General features: G+C 46.3%; 1 protein-coding gene across 2 annotated transcripts in view; it reads left to right on the top strand.

Annotated features, from left to right (window-relative positions):
• Window positions 1-688: 688 nt before the first annotated feature.
• Window positions 689-20,298, top strand: part of Lipc (lipase C, hepatic type) — a 126,113-nt gene continuing 106,503 nt past the window's right edge. Inside the window, exons 1-2 of one of the 2 annotated variants that reach the window (XM_087560426.1) lie at window positions 689-758; window positions 940-1,072. In XM_087560426.1, coding sequence (XP_087416552.1) covers window positions 988-1,072 — 85 coding nt within the window. In that variant the 5' untranslated portion in view covers window positions 689-758; window positions 940-987. 2 annotated transcript variants of the gene reach the window in all.

Here is a 20,298-nt window from a genome sequence, read left to right as displayed (position 1 = left end):
CCAGCCAAACTGTTCTCATGCTGTATCTCTGCTTTCTACCATATAATCCTTTTCATGCACACATCCCCCGTGGTACGTAAACTCCACAAGGACTGGAGTACTTGTCCGCTTTATTCACCTAACTATCTCAAGAGCCAACAACAGCGCCTGGTACACAGTGGTGTTCAACACATAACATTTATTTGTCCAGGGCGTCCATACTAAATAAATAAATAAAATTTAAATGACACTAGAGAGCCAAGAACTCTTGCAAGCCCTGCACATCACAGCCTCTTCCCTGTATGCTTTTGCTGAATGACCTTGCTTCCTAGCCCTCTACTCTCGACTGGACATTAATTAACCCAGTCAGTGAGTTTATCCTGGGGTATCTCTCAACAGGGCCCTCAGCAAGACTCTGGTCGTTGCTTCTCACCCAGTTCCTTCTTAACCTGAGCTCACCAGGTTCCAGCTCCTCTTTCAGCTATAGAGATGCTACCCCACCACGATTATACTGCAGATGCCCAAAACATGGCTGACCTCAACAGGAAGCAGAGTCCCTGGGGGTGGGGGCTTTTACCTCTCTTTGGGGCCAACATGCCACTAGAAAGACCAGGACCATGACGCCACCTCCCCTCTGAGTGCTTTATAGGATAACACAGGCAACAATACAGAGGTCACCTAGCTGACCTTTGATCAAATGTCAAAACACACCGCACTAACTTTCAACTGATTGATTCTGAACTATGAGCTTGGCTCAAAAGGAAAGAAGGCCTGATGAGGTGTTTTATTTCCCAAATTTATCAAGATTAAAAAGTGCTTCTGTGGGTCAATCTAGATATTGCTAGATTTGGATTGGAGGAGGCAAAGAAAGTGTTCAAATACTGGGTAACATGTTTTAGGGTTAATAATTAATGGGGGCCTTCCACAACTAAATACCAAGAAGCATTCTGGTCTCTTTAGTTCTAGACATTAACAAGAAGACCTCAGGCCCCGGGTAAGACGAGAGACATGGGAAATCACCTCCAAATCTCCGTTTCCCTGGTGCTGTGCATCTTTATCCAGTCAAGTGCCTGTGGACAAGGCGTGGGAACAGGTACGTGTTTGCCTTTTCTCCAGAAATGGCCGTGGATTTCTCTTCTTGACTGTGTTGCAGAGATTGGCGATGTGGGATGGAATCTGCTTCAGAGCTCGCAAAGTGGCTCTGCAAGTAGCTCCCAAGGCACCCAGAGCTGTGTAGCACTTTGTAAAAGGGACCGCATTTTCAAAAAGCTGCTCTGAGAGTAGATGACGTAAATAAAGCCCTTGTAACAGGCAGTGCAGTCTCCTGCAGGTGTCATGTAGACCCTGGGAGATGTTTGTCAGCACACAATGATCTGAAAGTCTTGGGAATCTTCCCTATGGTTCATTTGAATTCTAATTTATCATCTGGGAGCGTGATGTGCAATCAAATACTCTGTCTTTTTTGGGGGGTGTGTATGTGAAATCACCTTTCTCTCTCCCGAGAAAAGGGAATCTGAGTTCTATTTCTAGTCCTGTCTAAAGCAGAGATGTATCCTGGTCTTTAAGTTCTCTGACAAAGCTTTCTCCTGAGCTGAAGGGGCCACCAGAAGACTGTTTTGTCTACAGCTTCATAAATTACACTGACGGCCAAGGACAGACTTACATGTCTGTCAGGCAGATGGGTCCAAGTTCCTGGCTGAATGGTGTGTTAGATCAGTAAATGGTAGGACTGAAGTAACTGGACAACTTGACCAAATTACACAGGGGCTTGGAACCTTGTTTCTGTGCTCTTGGTCATGAAGATCTGGTGGCCCAGAGTGTTTAAAATTTTTATTGGTGGATTGATGAATGCATGGGTGGATGATGGATGGATAGATGGATGGATGGATGGATGGATGGATGGATGGATGGATGGATGGATGGATGGATGGATTTGGAGACAGTCTGTGTAGCCCAAGTGAGGCTCAACCTTGAGATCCTCCTGAGCACTGAGGTCACAGACTTGAGCTTCTATCCACCAGAGACTTAGACTTTTCTTTCCTCGAGGATGTACTTGTGGCTGGGAAGATGGCACAGTGGTTAAGTGTGATCACTGCTCTTCCAGAGGATCCACAGTCAGCTCCCAGCATGCACAGGTAGCTCACTCACAAGTGCCTGTACCTCCAGCTCCAGGGGATACAACACTCTACTCTGGCCCTATGAGGGGAGTCAGGATCCCAGAGCAGGTACCTTATGAAGCAGGGGCTTGGGAAGAAGAGCACTTAATGGCCTGTTCCTCCTGACTCACAGAGCCTGCTTCCTTACAGCATCAGAGACCACCAGCCCAGAAGTGGCACCACCCACAGTAAGCTAGGCTCTCCCACATCAACCATCAGTCAAGAAAATGAACCAAGGCTTGCCCGCAGGCCAGTCTGGTGGCCTTCTCTCAGATGAATTTTACTCTTCTCAAACAACTCTAGCCTGTATCATGCTGACAAAACTAGCTAACACATGCATGAGCGCGAATGTGAACACACACACACACACACACACACACACACACACACACACAAATAAAAACAAATCTTAAAAAAACCCAAAAACTACATTTGAAGAGAGCACCAAAAAAACTGAGAATCACTAACTTACTAATGGATATTTACCCAAGAATTCCAGAACGTTTTTCCTCTTATGGAAAAATGACTGTTCTTTTGACTTTATTATTGTATAGCCTAAGTCAGTTATTAATTTCATATTAATTACTCTGCTTGCTGATATTTTGTGTGCCATGTATAATGCCGGTATCCTGCTTAGATCATCTTATTCTTAGTGCTCTGTGTTTTTATTGACTTCTTTATTCTCACTGTGTTTTTATTGACGTCTATACTTGAATTAAGATACTAAGGAAGGCGTGAAGTCGGATTAGGCAGGTCAGTTTGTAGCAACAGCACAGATGGTCACTTTCTTGCTGTTCACCGTGTCTGTCAAAAGGGAGAATAAATATGCACACAAAGCACTGGACATTGCCCACATCGGAGTGCCAGCCTGAAGGTGAGAGACCAGCTTAATTCCTGCAGAAGCAAAGGGGGAATTTTGGAATGTACTGACAGTTTTTTTTTTTATCAATCTCTTGGTCCATCTTTGTATAAATGGGGGAGGGGGAGACAAAGGGTTAAGACTGGGGTCCAAAACAGAATCTATGCTGTTTCCACTTTTTGGTCAGAATTTTCTATATGAGATGGAAACCTACATAAAATGAGTTTGCAGAAAGAGAGGAAGGAGAGAGGAAGAAAGTGTTCACTCGTCTATTCTGTTAACCACACTTCTGGAAAGTTCGGGGGTATTAGAAAATGTGAAAGTTGGGTTGGGGATTTAGCTCAGTGGTAGAGCGCTTGCCTAGAAAGCGCAAGGCCCTGGGTTCGGTCCTCAGCTCCGGAAAAAAAAAAGAAAGGAAAAAAAAAGAAAAAGAAAATGTGAAAGTTGATGTAGGACCAGAGATGAACATAATCTGCTCAGAAAGACGAGTGAAAATTACCCGGATTGTTATATAATTACAGTGTGGTCACAGACATAACGTAGTCCAGGGTAGTCAGACAGCAGTGAACAGAGAGCTGAGGTTTGATCTACAGTAGATGGAAGCTTACAGATTTTTCTGGAGGAGGTGTTTTTTAATCTGAACCCTGAATCTAAATCTGGATATGGGGAGGAAGGGCTGAGAAGAGAAGAGAGTCTGAAGCACAAAATCACACATGCTCAGGAGCCCCCTCCTAAGCAAGATACTGACCTTTGTTCCCTGTGTTCACAGTGGATCAGCTTTCCCCACCTCTGCACCCTGAATATTATATTTGTTTTTTACTCTAATATACATTATATTATATTATATATATATATATATTAGGACATCACACCTGTAGTTGCTGATGTAGAGAAACTGAGGCAGGAGGATTGCTCTGAGTTTGAGACCAACTATTAATCAATAGAGTGAAACTTTGTCTCACAAAAGGAGGGTGTGAGGTAGAGAGAAGGAAAAGGGAGAGAGGGAAGAAAAAGTCTAGAGCATAAGTCCTCAAAGAATTTTTACAAACTTAAGCTTTAATGTGTCACTTTGCCTGTTGGGGACTTTTCCTTCATGAGAAATCTCTCGAGTGCTCTCGTGCCAGCCTCTGTCACTTGGAGTTGAAGGCCATCCACGCATTTGTATGTGGCTGCAGTTCATCCATTCTCTTTGCTGATGTCCTTGTGTAACTACACCAGACTGCATTCACCCTTTCTATCATCAGCCTCTATTGCCACTGAGACTTGGGATTTGGAAATAATCCATGCCCAGGAGATTTGGCCTCCTCCACTCTACCTTATCCCCTCCCACATGTCTTGGCACTATCTGGATTTTTCTTGACAATCTCCTCAACCTGCTGTTTTTTTCAAATCCTGGTTTATCCAAAAGCTGAAGGCACGAGTGCTGATTAGCGCTGGGTCACCTCAGGAAACAGGGTGAGAGTCGGGGGCTTCTGGTCCCAGGAAAGCAGAATTCTCTTAGTCATATGTAAACCCATTTGTCAGTGTGTGGCTGGTGCAATGACCTTCTGGGGAAGCTGCAGGGTCACCAGGATCCTTTCCGCATGGAGCATCTTTTACCAGTGTCTCTCATTGGGGTGACTTTGCCCTCCTGGGAACACCCAGCAGAGTCTGGAAGCATTCTCCATTGCACATCATAGAGAGAACTCTTCTCCAGCATCTAGCAGGCAAGCATTCTCCATTGCACATCATAGAGAGAACACTTCTCCAGCATCTAGCAGGCAAGCATTCTCCATTGCACATCATAGAGAAAACACTTCTCCAGCATCATCTAGCAGGCGAGCATTCTCCATTGCACATCATAGAGAGAACACTTCTCCGGCATCTAGCAGGCAAGCATTCTCCATTGCACATCATAGAGAGAACACTTCTCCAGCATCTAGCGGGCAAGCATTCTCCATTGCACATCATAGAGAGAACACTTCTCCAGCATCTAGCGGGCAAGCATTCTCCATTGCACATCATAGAGAGAACACTTCTCCAGCATCATCTAGTGGGCGAGCATTCTCCATTGCACATCATAGAGAAAACACTTCTCCAGCATCTAGCAGGCAAGCATTCTCCATTGCACATCATAGAGAAAACACTTCTCCAGCATCTAGCAGGCGAGCATTCTCCATTGCACATCATAGAGAAAACACTTCTCCAGCATCTAGCAGGCGAGCATTCTCCATTGCACATCACAGAGAAAACACTTCTCCAGCATCATCTAGCAGGCAAGCATTCTCCATTGCACATCATAGAGAGAACACTTCTCCAGCATCTAGCGGGCAAGCATTCTCCATTGCACATCATAGAGAGAACACTTCTCCAGCATCATCTAGCAGGCGAGCATTCTCCATTGCACATCATAGAGAACACTTCTCCAGCATCATCTAGCAGGCGAGCATTCTCCATTGCACATCATAGAGAGAACACTTCTCCAGCATCTAGCAGGCGAGCATTCTCCATTGCACATCATAGAGAAAACACTTCTCCAGCATCTAGCAGGCGAGCATTCTCCATTGCACATCATAGAGAAAACACTTCTCCAGCATCTAGCAGGCAAGCATTCTCCATTGCACATCATAGAGAGAACACTTCTCCAGCATCATCTAGCAGGCAAGCATTCTCCATTGCACATCATAGAGAGAACACTTCTCCAGCATCATCTAGCAGGCAAGCATTCTCCATTGCACATCATAGAGAGAACACTTCTCCAGCATCTAGCGGGCAAGCATTCTCCATTGCACATAATAGAGAGAACACTTCTCCAGCATCATCTAGTGGGCGAGCATTCTCCATTGCACATCATAGAGAGAACACTTCTCCAGCATCATCTAGCAGGCGAGCATTCTCCATTGCACATCATAGAGGGAACACTTCTCCAGCATCATCTAGCAGGCGAGCATTCTCCATTGCACATCATAGAGAGAACACTTCTCCAGCATCTAGCGGGCAAGCATTCTCCATTGCACATCATAGAGAGAACACTTCTCCAGCATCTAGCAGGCAAGCATTCTCCATTGCACATCATAGAGAGAACACTTCTCCAGCATCATCTAGCAGGCGAGCATTCTCCATTGCACATCATAGAGAGAACACTTCTCCAGCATCTAGCGGGCAAGCATTCTCCATTGCACATCATAGAGAGAACACTTCTCCAGCATCATCTAGCAGGCGAGCATTCTCCATTGCACATCATAGAGAGAACACTTCTCCAGCATCTAGCGGGCAAGCATTCTCCATTGCACATCATAGAGAGAACACTTCTCCAGCATCTAGCGGGCAAGCATTCTCCATTGCACATCATAGAGAGAACACTTCTCCAGCATCATCTAGCACGCGAGCATTCTCCATTGCACATCATAGAGAGAACACTTCTCCAGCATCATCTAGCAGGCGAGCATTCTCCATTGCACATCATAGAGAGAACACTTCTCCATCATCTAGCGGGCGAGCATTCTCCATTGCACATCATAGAGAGAACACTTCTCCAGCATCATCTAGCAGGCAGAGGTCAGCACTGTTACATTCATCCTATTGTTGGCAGAAGGGTCCCACAACAATGTACCACAGGACCCACAACGCTGAGGACAAGAAACTGCCATCAACATCAACTTCAGGTTCAGTGCATAAAACATTGGTCATGCAAGCCATAATGACTAAGTTCAAATCTCCAGAACCTGTAAAAAGCCAGGCATGGTAGCTCGCATCTGTAATCTCCTCTCGCCTTCACTGAGGTGGGAGGTAGAGTCAGGAATCTCTAAAGTCCAAAGGCCAGCTGGCATGCTATATGCAGTGGTGAGCAGCAAAGAGATCCTGTCCCAAGCGAGGTGTAAAAAAAAATCAAAGACCAACCCCTGAGGTCGTCCCCTGACTGCCACACACGTGTGCTATGGCACATGTGTTCCTATACTCATGCACATGCTACTTACGCAGTCCTGGAGCTCAGAAACAACTGACGTGTGCGACTCGTGGGAATGAACGTATAGTGGCTCAGAATCCTTTCTCTCTCAGACACATTTCATGTCTCCAACCCTCCTGGCATTTAATACCCATTCCCACATTTAAACAGGAAGCTAAAAATAAACGTGACAGGGAAGAGACTATAAAGATAAAGATGGGACCACAGGTTTCACATTACCTCAATTCTGTTTTCTAATGTGATACCTATCGGCTAAGATTTATTTGTTTGTGTCTAAAACTTATGAATAAAACAGATTGCGAACTGTAAAGCTTAAGAATTTGCTTGGCAAGTAAAAATTTAAGTTCACACCAGAGTATTTTTGTTGTATTTGACTATCATAAAGTTGGAATTTAGTCTTAAAAAAAAAAACCTGTCCATTGCTTTAAAACTGACGAACGAGTTGAGAAAATAATTACTAATTTTGCATAAATATTACTGAAAATATTTCTATATCATGGACAGAAGAGAGTGAAAATGATCCACGTTATGTGTCAAATCCGATGCGCGAGGCAGCCCACTGAGTGTAAGGACGGTGATCAGTCACGGGTGTACATTTTCCTCCACCACAGCATGGCAGGCCACGAGCCCCACTGGAGAAACGTGGAGGAGCTCATGCCCAAATGCCCGAGCAAAGACCGCGCCTGGGGGGGGGTGTTGTGTGGGGCCTTGCAAGCTGGCATCAGAGAGTAAGAAAACGGGGTCTTCCTTGGGCAGAAGCACGGCTTTGGAGCAGATAACGTGCACTTGCCTTTCAAGCCCGAATACCTTCTGAGAGTAAATTATCTAGGGAGGAAGAAGGAGAGACAGAGATAAGGATGGAGGACAAAGACGAGGGAGAGGGGGAGGAGATAAGAAGTTGAGGAAGAAGAGGAGGAGGAAAGGAAATGGAGGGGGAGGAGAATAAGAAGATGGAGGACAGAGGAGAGAGCGACCAGGAGCCTGCACACGTACAGGGCTCGTTAAACTGCAGCGGACCGTAGCCAACCACCAGTGCAGGTCCCGGCAACTGCCAAGTCCCTCTTTAAACTCAAATGCCGACTACCAAAAATTTCAGAAAGTTGGTAACGATGGGCTTTGGGAATAAATGGCCTCTTAGCGACCCTGAGATGCTCATAGCTCAAGACTAGGGGTCTTTATTCAGCCCGGGTGGTGGGTTTCAGAGTCCCAACCCCTCCTCAGACACTGCCAAGGCTGTGTGTAGGTTGTGTTTTGAGCAAGGGACAGAACGTGGTTCTTTACCTCTTGGTGAATTGTGAAAGGGACCTATGACCTCGAAAAGAAAGTTGAAAACCAATTTATCTAGCTGCTTTTAAAAATAACTGTAAGGAAATTTGACATGAAATAGCTGGGCAGGAAAATAGGGTGGAATATCGAACGCACTGAGTCATTCTATGTGTCCTACCTGAGGTTGGAAGTCTGTTTAAACGTATACAGAGTTTTAAAGCCACGGTGTGCTCTTTGGATAAAAGTGGGATTTTACTGCATAAGAAGAAAGGAAGGGAGAGAGGGAGGGAAGAAGAGAGAGGGAAGGCAGGAAGGGAGGGAGCACGGGAGGGAGGGAGGGAAAGAGAAAGGGAGGGAGGACGCAAGTGGGCGGGCCGCAGGCAGGCTGGCTGATTACTTACTATTAGCTTAGGCCTAAGTCTGGGAGGTATCGCACTGGTTATCTAGCGTATGATTTCTTTGCCCCCCTGCTGGAGAGGAGGCAGGTTAGTGTGGAGTTTGTCCTGACAGGAGGGCCACAAGAATAGAGGGACCTTGCACTCACAAGTCAGACCTGTCGTTTTTGATCATCCTTGAAGGCCCAGCCAGTCTCAGATCACTGCCCCAAGGAGATTTGCTCATTCCCGGCTTGTAACTATTAGAAGAGGGGGGCAGAAATGCAGCTTGAACCCCTAGGACGAGCATTCCTACAGTTCCACAGCAGCTGCGAACCAGCTCCCAGCATTGTACAGAAACCCCCCTTCCTCTTTACGAGACTCTCCTGCTCATTGGTGAATGTCCTGGCCTTGTAGCCCAGTGAGTCCAGAACCCTCCTAATGGGTTCAGAGAAAAGACAGCCGACTTTCACCCTGGCTGCCTTCCTCGGGGACCTAGCACTTCACAGGAAGAAACTGAAGAGCCACTGAAGGCCTTGTGCCTGCAAACTGACCTAAAAACACAAATCACCCAGAGAGCGCCCAGCCAAAAGCCAAAATTGGGTATCTAGATTCCCTCTCTGGTCTTCCCCTCCCTCTGCCCTATTTAACACACCAGCTGCCATGCTGGGTACTCACAGACGACTCGGCAGGAAGACAGGCTGCCCTGATTTAGTCCTGGTCCACAGACAGAGCAGAGCAGTTCCAAATACATCTCCAAGATCATAGTTCTGATGTCGATGGTCTACACAGGGCAAAGGGGCCAGCAGTTCTCACTACCAGTAAGGTGGCTGGCCACTGGCTCCAAAGAAGGGTGTCTGCCTTAGACTGGAGCCTTCCCGGTGAACTGGAGTCCAGCCTACCAGGGAATGGGATAAGAAAAGGCGAGGGCAGGACATCCAGACCCCTGCCAACGGGCGACAGGTACCATAGCTGAACTTCAGCTGCAGTGGGTCTAATCTTGCAAGGGGCAACGGAGCCGCAGTAATTTTGGCAATGTCGGGGCTCACAGTCAGGCACAGGAGTGGGGGACAAAACCAAAACTAGTCCTTGACGACTGAATGATCTCAGGATGCCTGCAGGACTGCTCCTAAGAAGGTGCAGTTCTCCGTCACTGCCACTAGGGAGCGCGGTGATGTCTCCTCGGCTTCTGAAAAGGCAAAGCTATTAGCTTAATCTACCATTCTCTGCTTCTAATTCTATTTCCAGAAACACTCACGGTTTTTATTTTTCCCAGTGGGGCTGGGACAGAAGGCGGGAGAAACAAAGAGACTCAAATCTACGAAGGGGTGGTCTCCTTGCAGACATGTTCCTCTCTACATTCCTGCCTTCACATCCACCCACGCCAGCTCACATTTGGGGTCTGCGCACTGCTACCCAGTAGAGGGTGTGGAATTGGGAAAGCATGTAAGTGACACGTACTTATGTCCCAACATTAGGTGAGAAATGGGCAGTATGTTTAACTGAATGTGTGCGGTCACTACAACTCTGTGAAAATATATTTATTTGAAGCGTTGAAGAGAAAATATTGGGAGGAAAAATGCACAGAAATGTGTCTACTTCCATTGAGTTTATATATGGATTTTTATCTCTTCCAATTTTTATGTAGTATATAGTACAGTTACTTTAATGATTTGGATGACTTAAAAGTATATCAACTTCACTATGATGAAATAAGGAGTTTGACCAGAGCAGTGGAACTCTGGAAACACTTGGGGATTTGTTAAAATATGATTCCTGGGGGGCTGGAGAGATGATGCAGAGGTTGAGTGTTTGCTGCTCTCTCAAAGACCTGAGTTCAGTTCCCAGCACCCACACTATACAGCTCACAAGTGCCTGTAACTCCAGCTCTAGGAGATTGACATCCTCTTCTGGCTATCTCAGGCACCCCAACTCATGTGTGCATGTGTACACACAAGCAAACACACACACACACACACACACACAGGAGAGAGAGAGAGAGACAGAGAGACAGAGACAGAGAGAGACAGAGAGAGACAGAGAGATGTGTGTATGCTCCAGTGAGTTTCACTAGGTTTCTAGCAAGCAGCATAGCTGAGAAGTTATTTACAGGATCACGGTCAACTTGCCAGTAGCCACCAGCTACCTATCAATCCTCACAGGATGCTAGGTCTTACGAGGCCCTCCCCTTGAAAGGAACGAAAGAATGTTGATGGTCCCAATTTTCCAAATATATATTAAATTCAAGGTAGTCACAAAAATGTGCTCTTCCAAATTAAAACATCTGCAAGCTGAAAAGAAAGTATTTCTTGAAGAGAAGCTTCCGGGCTGAGACTCCATGGTGATGGGTAGAGAAATTGCCACAAAAGCACTGAGCCACTCCTTTCTAACCCTGGAAATCTGCTCCAGGGCGCTCTTCTCACACAAGCTGGACATTAGCAGGGTTGGGCAGGGCCTGAGAAGGACTGGCCTACACATAGCTGTGTAAGACTCTGATGTCAGACACTCCAACTCCCTGGTACTAAGAGGAACCAACATAGTGAAGGGAAAAATACTAATTTATATTAAATCATAAAACAAAATTATAGCTGTTATTTACCACTTGCTGCATTCTAAGCCCCAAGGACAGTACAAAAATCACCATTTCATTTACCCAAAAGCTTCAATCTAAGAGTCCAGGACCTTAGAGTATGTGAGACAATTTTGATTCAATGTGATAAGTGTACAAATTTATGTTGTGCAGAGTTCTGAGGCAAGAATGGTCAGCTAAGAAGGCAGTTTAGACAAGCATGTGTGTGTGTGTGTGTGTGTGCATGTGTGTGTGTGTGCATGTGTGTGTGTTGACTATTCACCTGCATGTATGTCTGCAAACAATGTACACACTGTGCCCAAGAAGGCCAGAAGATGGCATCAGATCCCCTGGAACTGGAGAGGCAGACAGATGTGAGTTGACGTGTGGGTAGTGGGAACTGAGCCTAAGTCCTCTGCAAAAGCAGCCAGAGCTCTTAGCCACCGAGTAATCTCTCCAGCCCCCTGGTTCAAGTCTTAAAGGAAAAGAAGTAGGAGAATATTGTGAGGAAGAAGAAAAGAGTATGAATAGTCTTGACTCGAAGGGCTGAAAGAATGAGAATGAACTCAAGAATTCACGAGACTTCACTATGGCAGTGAGACGAGCAGAAGCAAGGACCCCTAGCTCCACCCTTAAGAAGTTTTCCCTGACCCTGGAGGCTGTGCTGCCCAGATGCAGGTTGGCATTTGAGGAGGTATAGCTTACTAGGTGCCTTCCTTGCTGCCTAGAGAGCCTTATCTCCCAGCCTGGCTGAAACCCTGGTCACTCCCTTCTGGGAAGAAACTACACCAGCAGGAAAGGGCACGGGTGGAGTCTTGTACTCGGCAGTCTTGCAGTCTCCCTGGGCCCTCACACAAATATTTGGCTCTTCCTTCAAAGCAAGTCCAACTTTGAGCAGATCTCTGAAGTATTCTTGTTCATTGTTATTCTGAGCCCTAAGTCATGAGATTCCCATGCAGCTTAACCACTATGACATTCCCATGAAACTTAACCAGTAACATATTAGGAATCGTCCATCATGAAAATCCCTTACTGGGAAAAGAGAACTATGTGCAAATTTCACACCATACTTACTGATCGGTATCAACTTGACATTGAAACGTTCACTCCCATCTGCGTTAATTCACTGAGTTTTTACTGTAAACCTGTAAATATTAGACTGGTGCAAACATCCCATTTTGAAGATGATGGGCTTACCAACTGTATTAGTTACTGCTCTCATTACTGTAGGGGAAAAAAACTGACAAAATGAACTTAAGGGAGAGATTATTTTGGCTCAAAGTTGCCCACGTGACAGGGCCAGGGTGGTAGCGGGAGCACACAGCAGCTTGTGACATTGGACTAGTCAGGCAGGAGAGAGAGAAGATTGCTGGTGCTCAGCTCAGTTCCTCGTTTTATAGTCAGTCTGGAACCCAAGGTTATGGGATGGCACTACACATATTTAGGGTAGGTATTCCCACCTCAATTAACCTACTCTAAAACTCCCTTACACTCACGCCCAGAGTTTCATCTAGATCCTGTCAAATTGGCAATCTTAACCATCACACTAGCTAAGGCCTCTAGGGATGACACCGGCATCAAGCATAAGGGGGTTTCTTTGGCAGACTTCAGCAAGAAAAGGGGAGCCCTAGGACTGCCTCATGGATTGAATTGAGGCTGCTTATGAAAACTGGGCCTGTGTGGATGAGTCTAAGGAAGGCCTGGAAACTGGGAATTCTGGACTGGACTTCATCAAAAGAGAAGGCAAATCTACAGCCAGGCAATCATTATTGACTAATTGCTACACTAAGTCAAGCATGATCTACTAGGTGGGGTGAGGGAAGATGAAACAGAGGTTGAGTTGATGTTTGGAGATTGAGGCGAGGTTCGCAGTTGAAAGGAGAGAAGCCAGGGCATTAGGCTTGCTGGTCAGCCCTCTACCACTGAGCTATACCTGCAGGTCTTGAGCTGAGGTCAATATAGGAGCACCCATGACAGATTCTGACAGTCAGGAAAGAGGATGATTTTATGACATCTGTGGACTCCATAGCCCTCTCTCTGTCCTGACACAGAGATGGAGGACCCTTGCATACCCGGTTACACTCTGTGGGTGCTGTCCATGCTCAGCTGGAGTCTTGGGGTCTGGCTGCAGGTAAGGCAACCCTTGTTTTGTTCTAGTTCTCTCCTCACATAAAGGACTCCTGCAGGTGTCTCTGAACCCTTTTAACAGCTCTTCACAGTCACTGCACAGCCTGTGGGACCCCCTTTACTCTAATGTCCCATGAGAAACAAGCAGGCTCTTCTGCACTGACCTCCCAGGCGTCCTCCAGGTCGTTGTGTGGTTGTCACGGTGCCAGGAGACCCACAGTGCTCACCTCCCTCACTCAGTACTTGTAATGACTGGGAAAGGGGAACATGGAAGCAGGTCTCTGTGCCTAACATGAGACCTTGTGCCCTGACTTAACCCTACATGACTCAACTGCCTGTGGCTCTAGATTCCCACACTCAGAGGACAAAGGCATGATTCTGTAGGAACTGTGCAAGCATTCAATGACCTTTACACTACTTCTTTTTCAATACTATGTGGACTAGACACGCATCAGTTTTGGATCAAGTGCAGATGAGGAAAAGTCAGAGATGATGCTTTGGGGGAGGAGGCTGTCAGTAATGAAGCAGATCCAAGATGTGTAAAATCATAGTATTGAGCTTTTTAAATATTTTTATTTTATGTGCATGGGTGCTTTGTCTATTTGGGACCCACATGTGTGCAGTGCCCACAGAAGTCAGAAGAGGGTGTCTGAAACCCAGGAGCTGGAGTTAGAGATGGTTGTTAGCTGCCATGTGGACACTAGGAATTGATCTCAGGGCCTCTGGAAGGGTAGCCAGTGCTCTTTGCTGTTGAGACATCTCTCCAGCCCTGGCAGCTACTATTTTTTTAAGGAACCCAAAGGCTGTGCCTATTCATTTCACCTAATTGATGGAGCAGTGTTGGGAAGTAGGTATTTATTGACCCTGTTTTACAAACAGAGACAAGGTAGCTCAAAGACGTGAAGTCATCCTTTATGAATAACTCAGTTAATGAATAGCCAAGTCACAGCCAGAGCCATCTGACTCAACCTCCCAGACTTCCAGCAAGTCCAGCAATTGTCTCCCCATTCCTCGCCAATGTGAACTTTCCTGAAGTGTCTCCTGGGGTCCCTGTGAAAGCACCTTAGCCTTTAGCTCATCTTACCAAGTATGTCAGTGCCTAGGAGCCTGGGACATATTCTGACCCTCTGATGTACAGCATAGCCACTTAGGGGTGACAAATAGAAGCAATGGCCCAGGAGCATAGCCATCCATACACAAGGTCCCAGTCCTCCCCACCTTCCCCTGTAAAACTCCATCCCAGCCCATAGCTCCCCAGAGTCAAGTCAGAACAAGGAGTGAGCACTAATCTACTAATCTCAGAGGAAGGTGCAACCCTGGATCAAAGCTGGACATTGTAGGCTGCTGTTAAGGTGAGCGAAGATCTCTCCAGAAGGCGTCACACAAGAATCCTCTAGGTTTAATTTTAGGAACTGATCTGGGTCCTTCTGTGGCTTAGTACTATCCATACAAGATGGAGACATCTCCTTTGAGTGTATCTTTCTTGCCAGTGCAACGACTCTCGAAATTGTCCACCATCATGCCGCACAAGGGCGCCAACCAATCATCAGTCTTAGTTGCTTTAGGTGATATGTCATCAAATACCTGACAAATGCACCTTAAAGGAGAAAGGGTTTATTTGGGATCACAGTTTGAGGTTACAGCCCTTTTGATGAGGGAGTCATGGTGGCTGGAGCTTGAGGAGGTAGCTGGTCACATCGCATCTCCAGTCAAGAAGTAGAGAGCCGTGAATGTTTGAACTCAGCTCACAATTTCCTTTTTATACAACCCACAATCCAAGCCCAAGGAACAATACAGAGGTATGTCTTCACATCTCAAATAACCTTGTCATAATATCCCTCATCACAGACATGCCCAGGGTTGATCATTGATATTAACCATCATAATCAAGAAGAGAGTTGCCCAACCAGGAAAATAATCCAAGAACCCTCTCAGGAAAGAAAGGTAGGGACCTACCTACCTACCACAATTGCATAACCAATGGTCACTGTGAAAGTCCACATTCAGGATGACTGTAAGCCATCAACTTACCCAGAGACGTAGCCACCCACAATGTGTATGTTAGCTCTCATGCTAGACTCCAGCATGTTCACTGGACATGCGGTGTATCACTCTACCGGAGCTGCCACAAAAGAACCACAGGCTGGCTGGTTTATGCACAGAAATTGATTGCCTCATGATTTTGATGGATACTCATGATCAGCTTCTCTAAAATTATCTCCTCCACTTTCCGATGAGTTCCCACTACCCTGTGCTGTAGTTCTTATCCCATCTCCTCCCCTACATCCCATGGGTATGGATGTACATCTATGTGGACACAAGAGGCCAAAGGATAGCCTCAGGTGTCATTCCACAGATGCCATCCACCTCTTTTGTTGTCATTGAGCAAAGATCTCTTACTGGCCTAGAACCCACCAAGTAAGCTAGGCTGACTGATCAGAGACTCCCAATGATTTTTACCATTTCCAATTGTATCTCAGGCCTGATTTCATTTTTTAATCTAAGTCCTGGGGATCAAACCCTTTACTAACTGAGCCATCTCTCCAAACCCTAGAATCTTCTTCTAAGGGCATGGGTCACATTGTTTTAGGGTCTACACCTAAATGAGGTCCAAATGACCTCATTTAACCTGAAGTAGGACTGTAAAAGCCCTATCTACTTATCTATAGTTTTCAAGATCTGTGGTTCTTTGAGTCATTTGAGGCAACACAGGCCTTCCGACCTGGGTTCTGAGCTGCAAAGTGGGGATATTATGGATATCATAAATATGTCTTAATTTTCTTGGAGCTATAAGAGCCCCTGGGGAGAAAAGAGGCTTAGATGTATACATGATATTGAAAAGAAAACAGTAGGGCTGGAGAGATGGCTCGGCGGTTAAGACTGCTCTTCCAGAGGTCCTGAGTTCAATTCCCAGCAACCACATGGTGGCTCACAATCAACTGTAATGGGATCTGATGCCCTCTTCTGGTGTGTCTGAAGACAGCTACAGTATACTCATATTTAAATAATAAATAAATCTTTAAAAAAGAAAAGAAGAGAAAACAGGGTCCTTTCCTGGCAGTGTGGGAAGCAATAACCCAGCTAAGGCACACAGGAGCCAGCTGGCAGCTAGTTGGGGGATCGAGGTGGTGGGGGGCAGCAGCCCCTTTCAGCAAAGTGATTAAGACTTTCTGACTCTCTGGCAGCTCCAGCAGGAACTGGCAAGAAGCCAGGAAGAAGTGCTTATCTGACTCATATTGAGAGTAATGACAAAACTCACCCTCTGGCACAGAATAGAACTATCATCGAGGATGTGCATGGCATGAACCCAAAAATGTACTCTCTCTGCCTTGAGAGGTGTTCTTCCCACATAGCCTGTCTGCAAACAGGCTGTTGCCTAGGTTCACCCAGCCTGGCCTCAGCCAAGGAGAAATTTCCAAGGCCAGTTGCCACGCTCTCCTGGCAAGCTCAGAAGGAGTACAGTGATAGGCAGTGCCTAAGAACAGAGCAGAGGTTGCAAGGGCTCTCTCCCACACCCTAGAAACCTTTGCGTAGGCAGTGAGTTCCTACTCTGCAAGGGGTAACCAACTCAACAGAAATAAATCAGAGAGTCTAGGGAGATAGCTCTGTCAGTAAAGTGCTTGCCTCACGAGCCTCAGGATATGGGTTTTACCCACATAACATGTAGACAAAGGCGCGCATGCGCACGTGTGTGTGTGTGTGTGTGTGTGTGTGTGTGTGTGTGTGTGTGTGTGTGTGTGTGTGTGCACTTTAATCTTAGAGCTGGAGAGGAAGACCCAGCACATCTGGGAGATTCAATGGCCAGCAGGCCTAGCCTAGTTACTGAGCTCCAGGCTCATGAATGAACCTGTCCGACAGTGTTTCTGAGGATGACAACCAAGGTTGTCATTCTGCCTCCACATGTGTTCACCTATACATGGTCACACACATACACATGCTCAAATACATACATGTGCTCACATGCATACACTTGAGCACACATACAAAGAGAAAGAGAGGCATAATAAAAAGAAATAAAATGTAGACCCCCCTGAGGAAGATCTCGGAAAGCCCAAGAGAGCAAGGTGTGGGATCTTCACACCTGGGTCTGAGTCCCAGCTGTGTCATCTGGTCCAGGTGACTATGAACTCATCCCTTCTAGGTCCCTGGACCTCATGTTTATTCATGGTGAGGTGACCAGTGAGACCCAGCCCCAGGCATTTCTGAGGATGAAATAAAAAGAAACATTTTTCAGTTATTCCTTGATGGTTGTGAAACAAATATTTGCAATGTGTTTACCAAGCAGTCTGCACCGTAGAACTGGCCTGATTCATGTGCCGCCCCCAAGGTGCTTCCCTCCTTTTATTGCAAAAGTGTTGAAATAGATAAGGAAGTTTAAAGGACGTTGAATTAGCATATTCCCTCCAGACAGCCAGTAATTGTTAACATTTCCTTGTATTTGTTTTTTCTCTCTATTGATATATTCCTGTGTGTGTGTGTGTGTGTGTGTGTGTGTGTGTGTGTGTGTGTGTGTGTGTCCCTTATAAAACTGACTGAGAGGAACAGGAGAATGAGAGGAGCAGTAAACTGAACACAAGGACTCTCTCTCTCTCTCTCTCTCTCTCTCTCTCTCTCTCACACACACACACACACACACACACACACACACACACACACACACACGCCAGCGCACACACATGCCCTCCTTGAAGTTGTGGATATAACAATATTTGATTTTTTTAAGTGTATATGCTTGTGTAGTATGCACATGTGTACATGTGTTTGCATGTGTGTGGATACACTGTGCACATGTGTGTGAATGCAAGTCAAGGCTCAAGATTGACATTAAGTGTTATCTAGATTATTCTCCACCTTATTGAGTTCGATTCTTCTCACTGAATCCAGAGCTCACTTGGCCAGTCCATCCGACTGCCAGTTTGCTCTAAGGACTTCCTGTCCTGGTCTAGCCTCTATTGGGATTACAAGCGAGCTGTCGTGCCTGGTTTTAACATGGGTCCTGGGGATCTAAACTCTGGCCCTCAAACTTCGGGAGCTAACACTTCATCTGATGATTTTATACTATCCAATATCTAGTCCACACTCAAAGCTCTCCACTCACCTCAAGAATCTTACCAATGGCATTTTCCAAACAGGATCCAGTCAGGACTTGAGCACACTATCACCTCTTGAGTTTCTGGTGTGCTTGGCACCCACTTGAGTGCCTGGTGCTCACAGTGACACACAAATGTACCACCCATGGTCTTCCATGGACTTGGCTCCTTACTCTTTCACTATCTACCCAATGTGTCTCTCCTGAGACAGGAAGCACCCCCAGAACAGGGCCTGTCTTCATCCCCAAGACGTTCAGGCCCAGTGACAGTAAGCCAGAAGCAAATGGTTATGGAATATTTGCTTCATAAACAAAGGATGAGAGGCAATATATAATTTTATTACATAGAATTGTTTATTTTTTCCACTTTACATTCCCATTTATTAACTTTACATCCCAATTGCAGCCCTGCCCCCTCCTCCCAGTCTCCCCTCTCCTCCTACCCCACCTCCCCATCACCTCCTAGAAGGAAGAGGTCCCTCCTGGATACCAACCCACGCTGGCACCCAAAATCACTACAGGATTAAGCTTATCCTCTCCCACTGAGGCCAGACAAGATAGCCCAGTTACAGGAGTGGGATCCATAAACAGGCAACAGAGTAAGGATAAGCCCTACTCTAGTTGATGAGGGGAGGGTCCCCTATAAAGACCATGCTGCACATCTGCTAGAAATGTGCAGGGGGCTGGGTCTCACCCTTGTATGTTCTTTGGTTGGTGGTTCAGTATCTGGGAGTCCCCAAGAGTCCAGGTTAGTAAACTCTGTTGGTCTTCTTTTGGAGTCCCTGTCCCCTCCGGGCTACACACTCCTTTCCCCAACTCTCCCACAAGACTTCCTGAGCTCCTTCTAATGTGGGTCTCTCTGCATCTGTCTCAGTCAGTTGCTAGCTGGAGCCTCTCAAAGGATAGTTATGCTAGGCATAACAGAGTATCATTAATAGGGCCAGGGATAGGTTCTTCCCTATGGGATGGATCTCAAGCTGGGCCAGTCATTGGTTGACCATTTCCTCAGTGAGCTTCATGTTATTTCATTGGTGAATCCAATGCCCATGCAGGAAACCATGGAAACACCCAAGAGGCACAGAAGACCCAGCCTACGTCTGGTCTCACTTTCCCACATAGAATCGGAGTCCTCTCAAGTCACTTGGACTCCTGTTTCAGTCTGGACCTTAGACGTGAGCTAGGACCAGTAACTGAAAGGAAGGGGTCTATCCAGGTCACAAGCCTCTATCAAAACTCACACAAGGAGCATGTGAGCATCTGGCTCTGTTCCTGTTGTAGATCTTACAGACATGAGTCTAAGTCCTTTGTGTTTCTACAGAGCCAGGAAACCATTCCAGAAGAGCAAGAGCAGAAGGAAGGATGCATCTGCCTGTTCGTTGCCACACTGCTCACTACCTTAATGGGAGTGTGAAGCTTACCCCAGCTTCTGATGTTGCTTGCACTCAGAGCAACTCTTCTCAAACACTACCATGCATGTGGATCGCTTAGGGAGCTCGGTGTAGCCAGTAAGCTTTCCCATCAGATGTTAAATGGGCTCCAAGAGCCTACACATCTCACAAGCGTCTGAGCGATGCTAATGTTGTGGGTCCCCAAGTGACCGTTTGAAAAACAACATTCCAAGGTGTAATTAGCCTGGCAGGAAAGAAAACATTCTAAAGACACATTAGTGTCTCTTCATCTATCTGACTATTGAAACAATGGACCCCATTGTAGGAATGCCCCTGCCCCAGAAATCTCATGTTGGGAGAGAAAAAAGGCACCAGATAGAAGGGTGAATGTGCCTCCTAGACAGAGATTTATTGTCAGACTGTCTTAAAGGATGAAACTGAAGCCCAGACAATGCTGGGTCAAGGGTGGGTGGGCCACACCCTTATCAGGACTGTATACCCTTGGCTGGCTATTAAACATTAATCTCACTATAGGATCCCATACA

This window comes from Rattus norvegicus, chromosome 8 (assembly GCF_021556685.1).
Source record: "Rattus norvegicus strain SHRSP/BbbUtx chromosome 8, alternate assembly SHRSP_T2T, whole genome shotgun sequence".
Taxonomy (NCBI): Eukaryota; Metazoa; Chordata; class Mammalia; order Rodentia; family Muridae; genus Rattus; species Rattus norvegicus.
The sequence above is the reverse complement of the archived record's forward strand: the minus strand, read 5'-3'. Positions and strand labels throughout refer to the sequence as shown.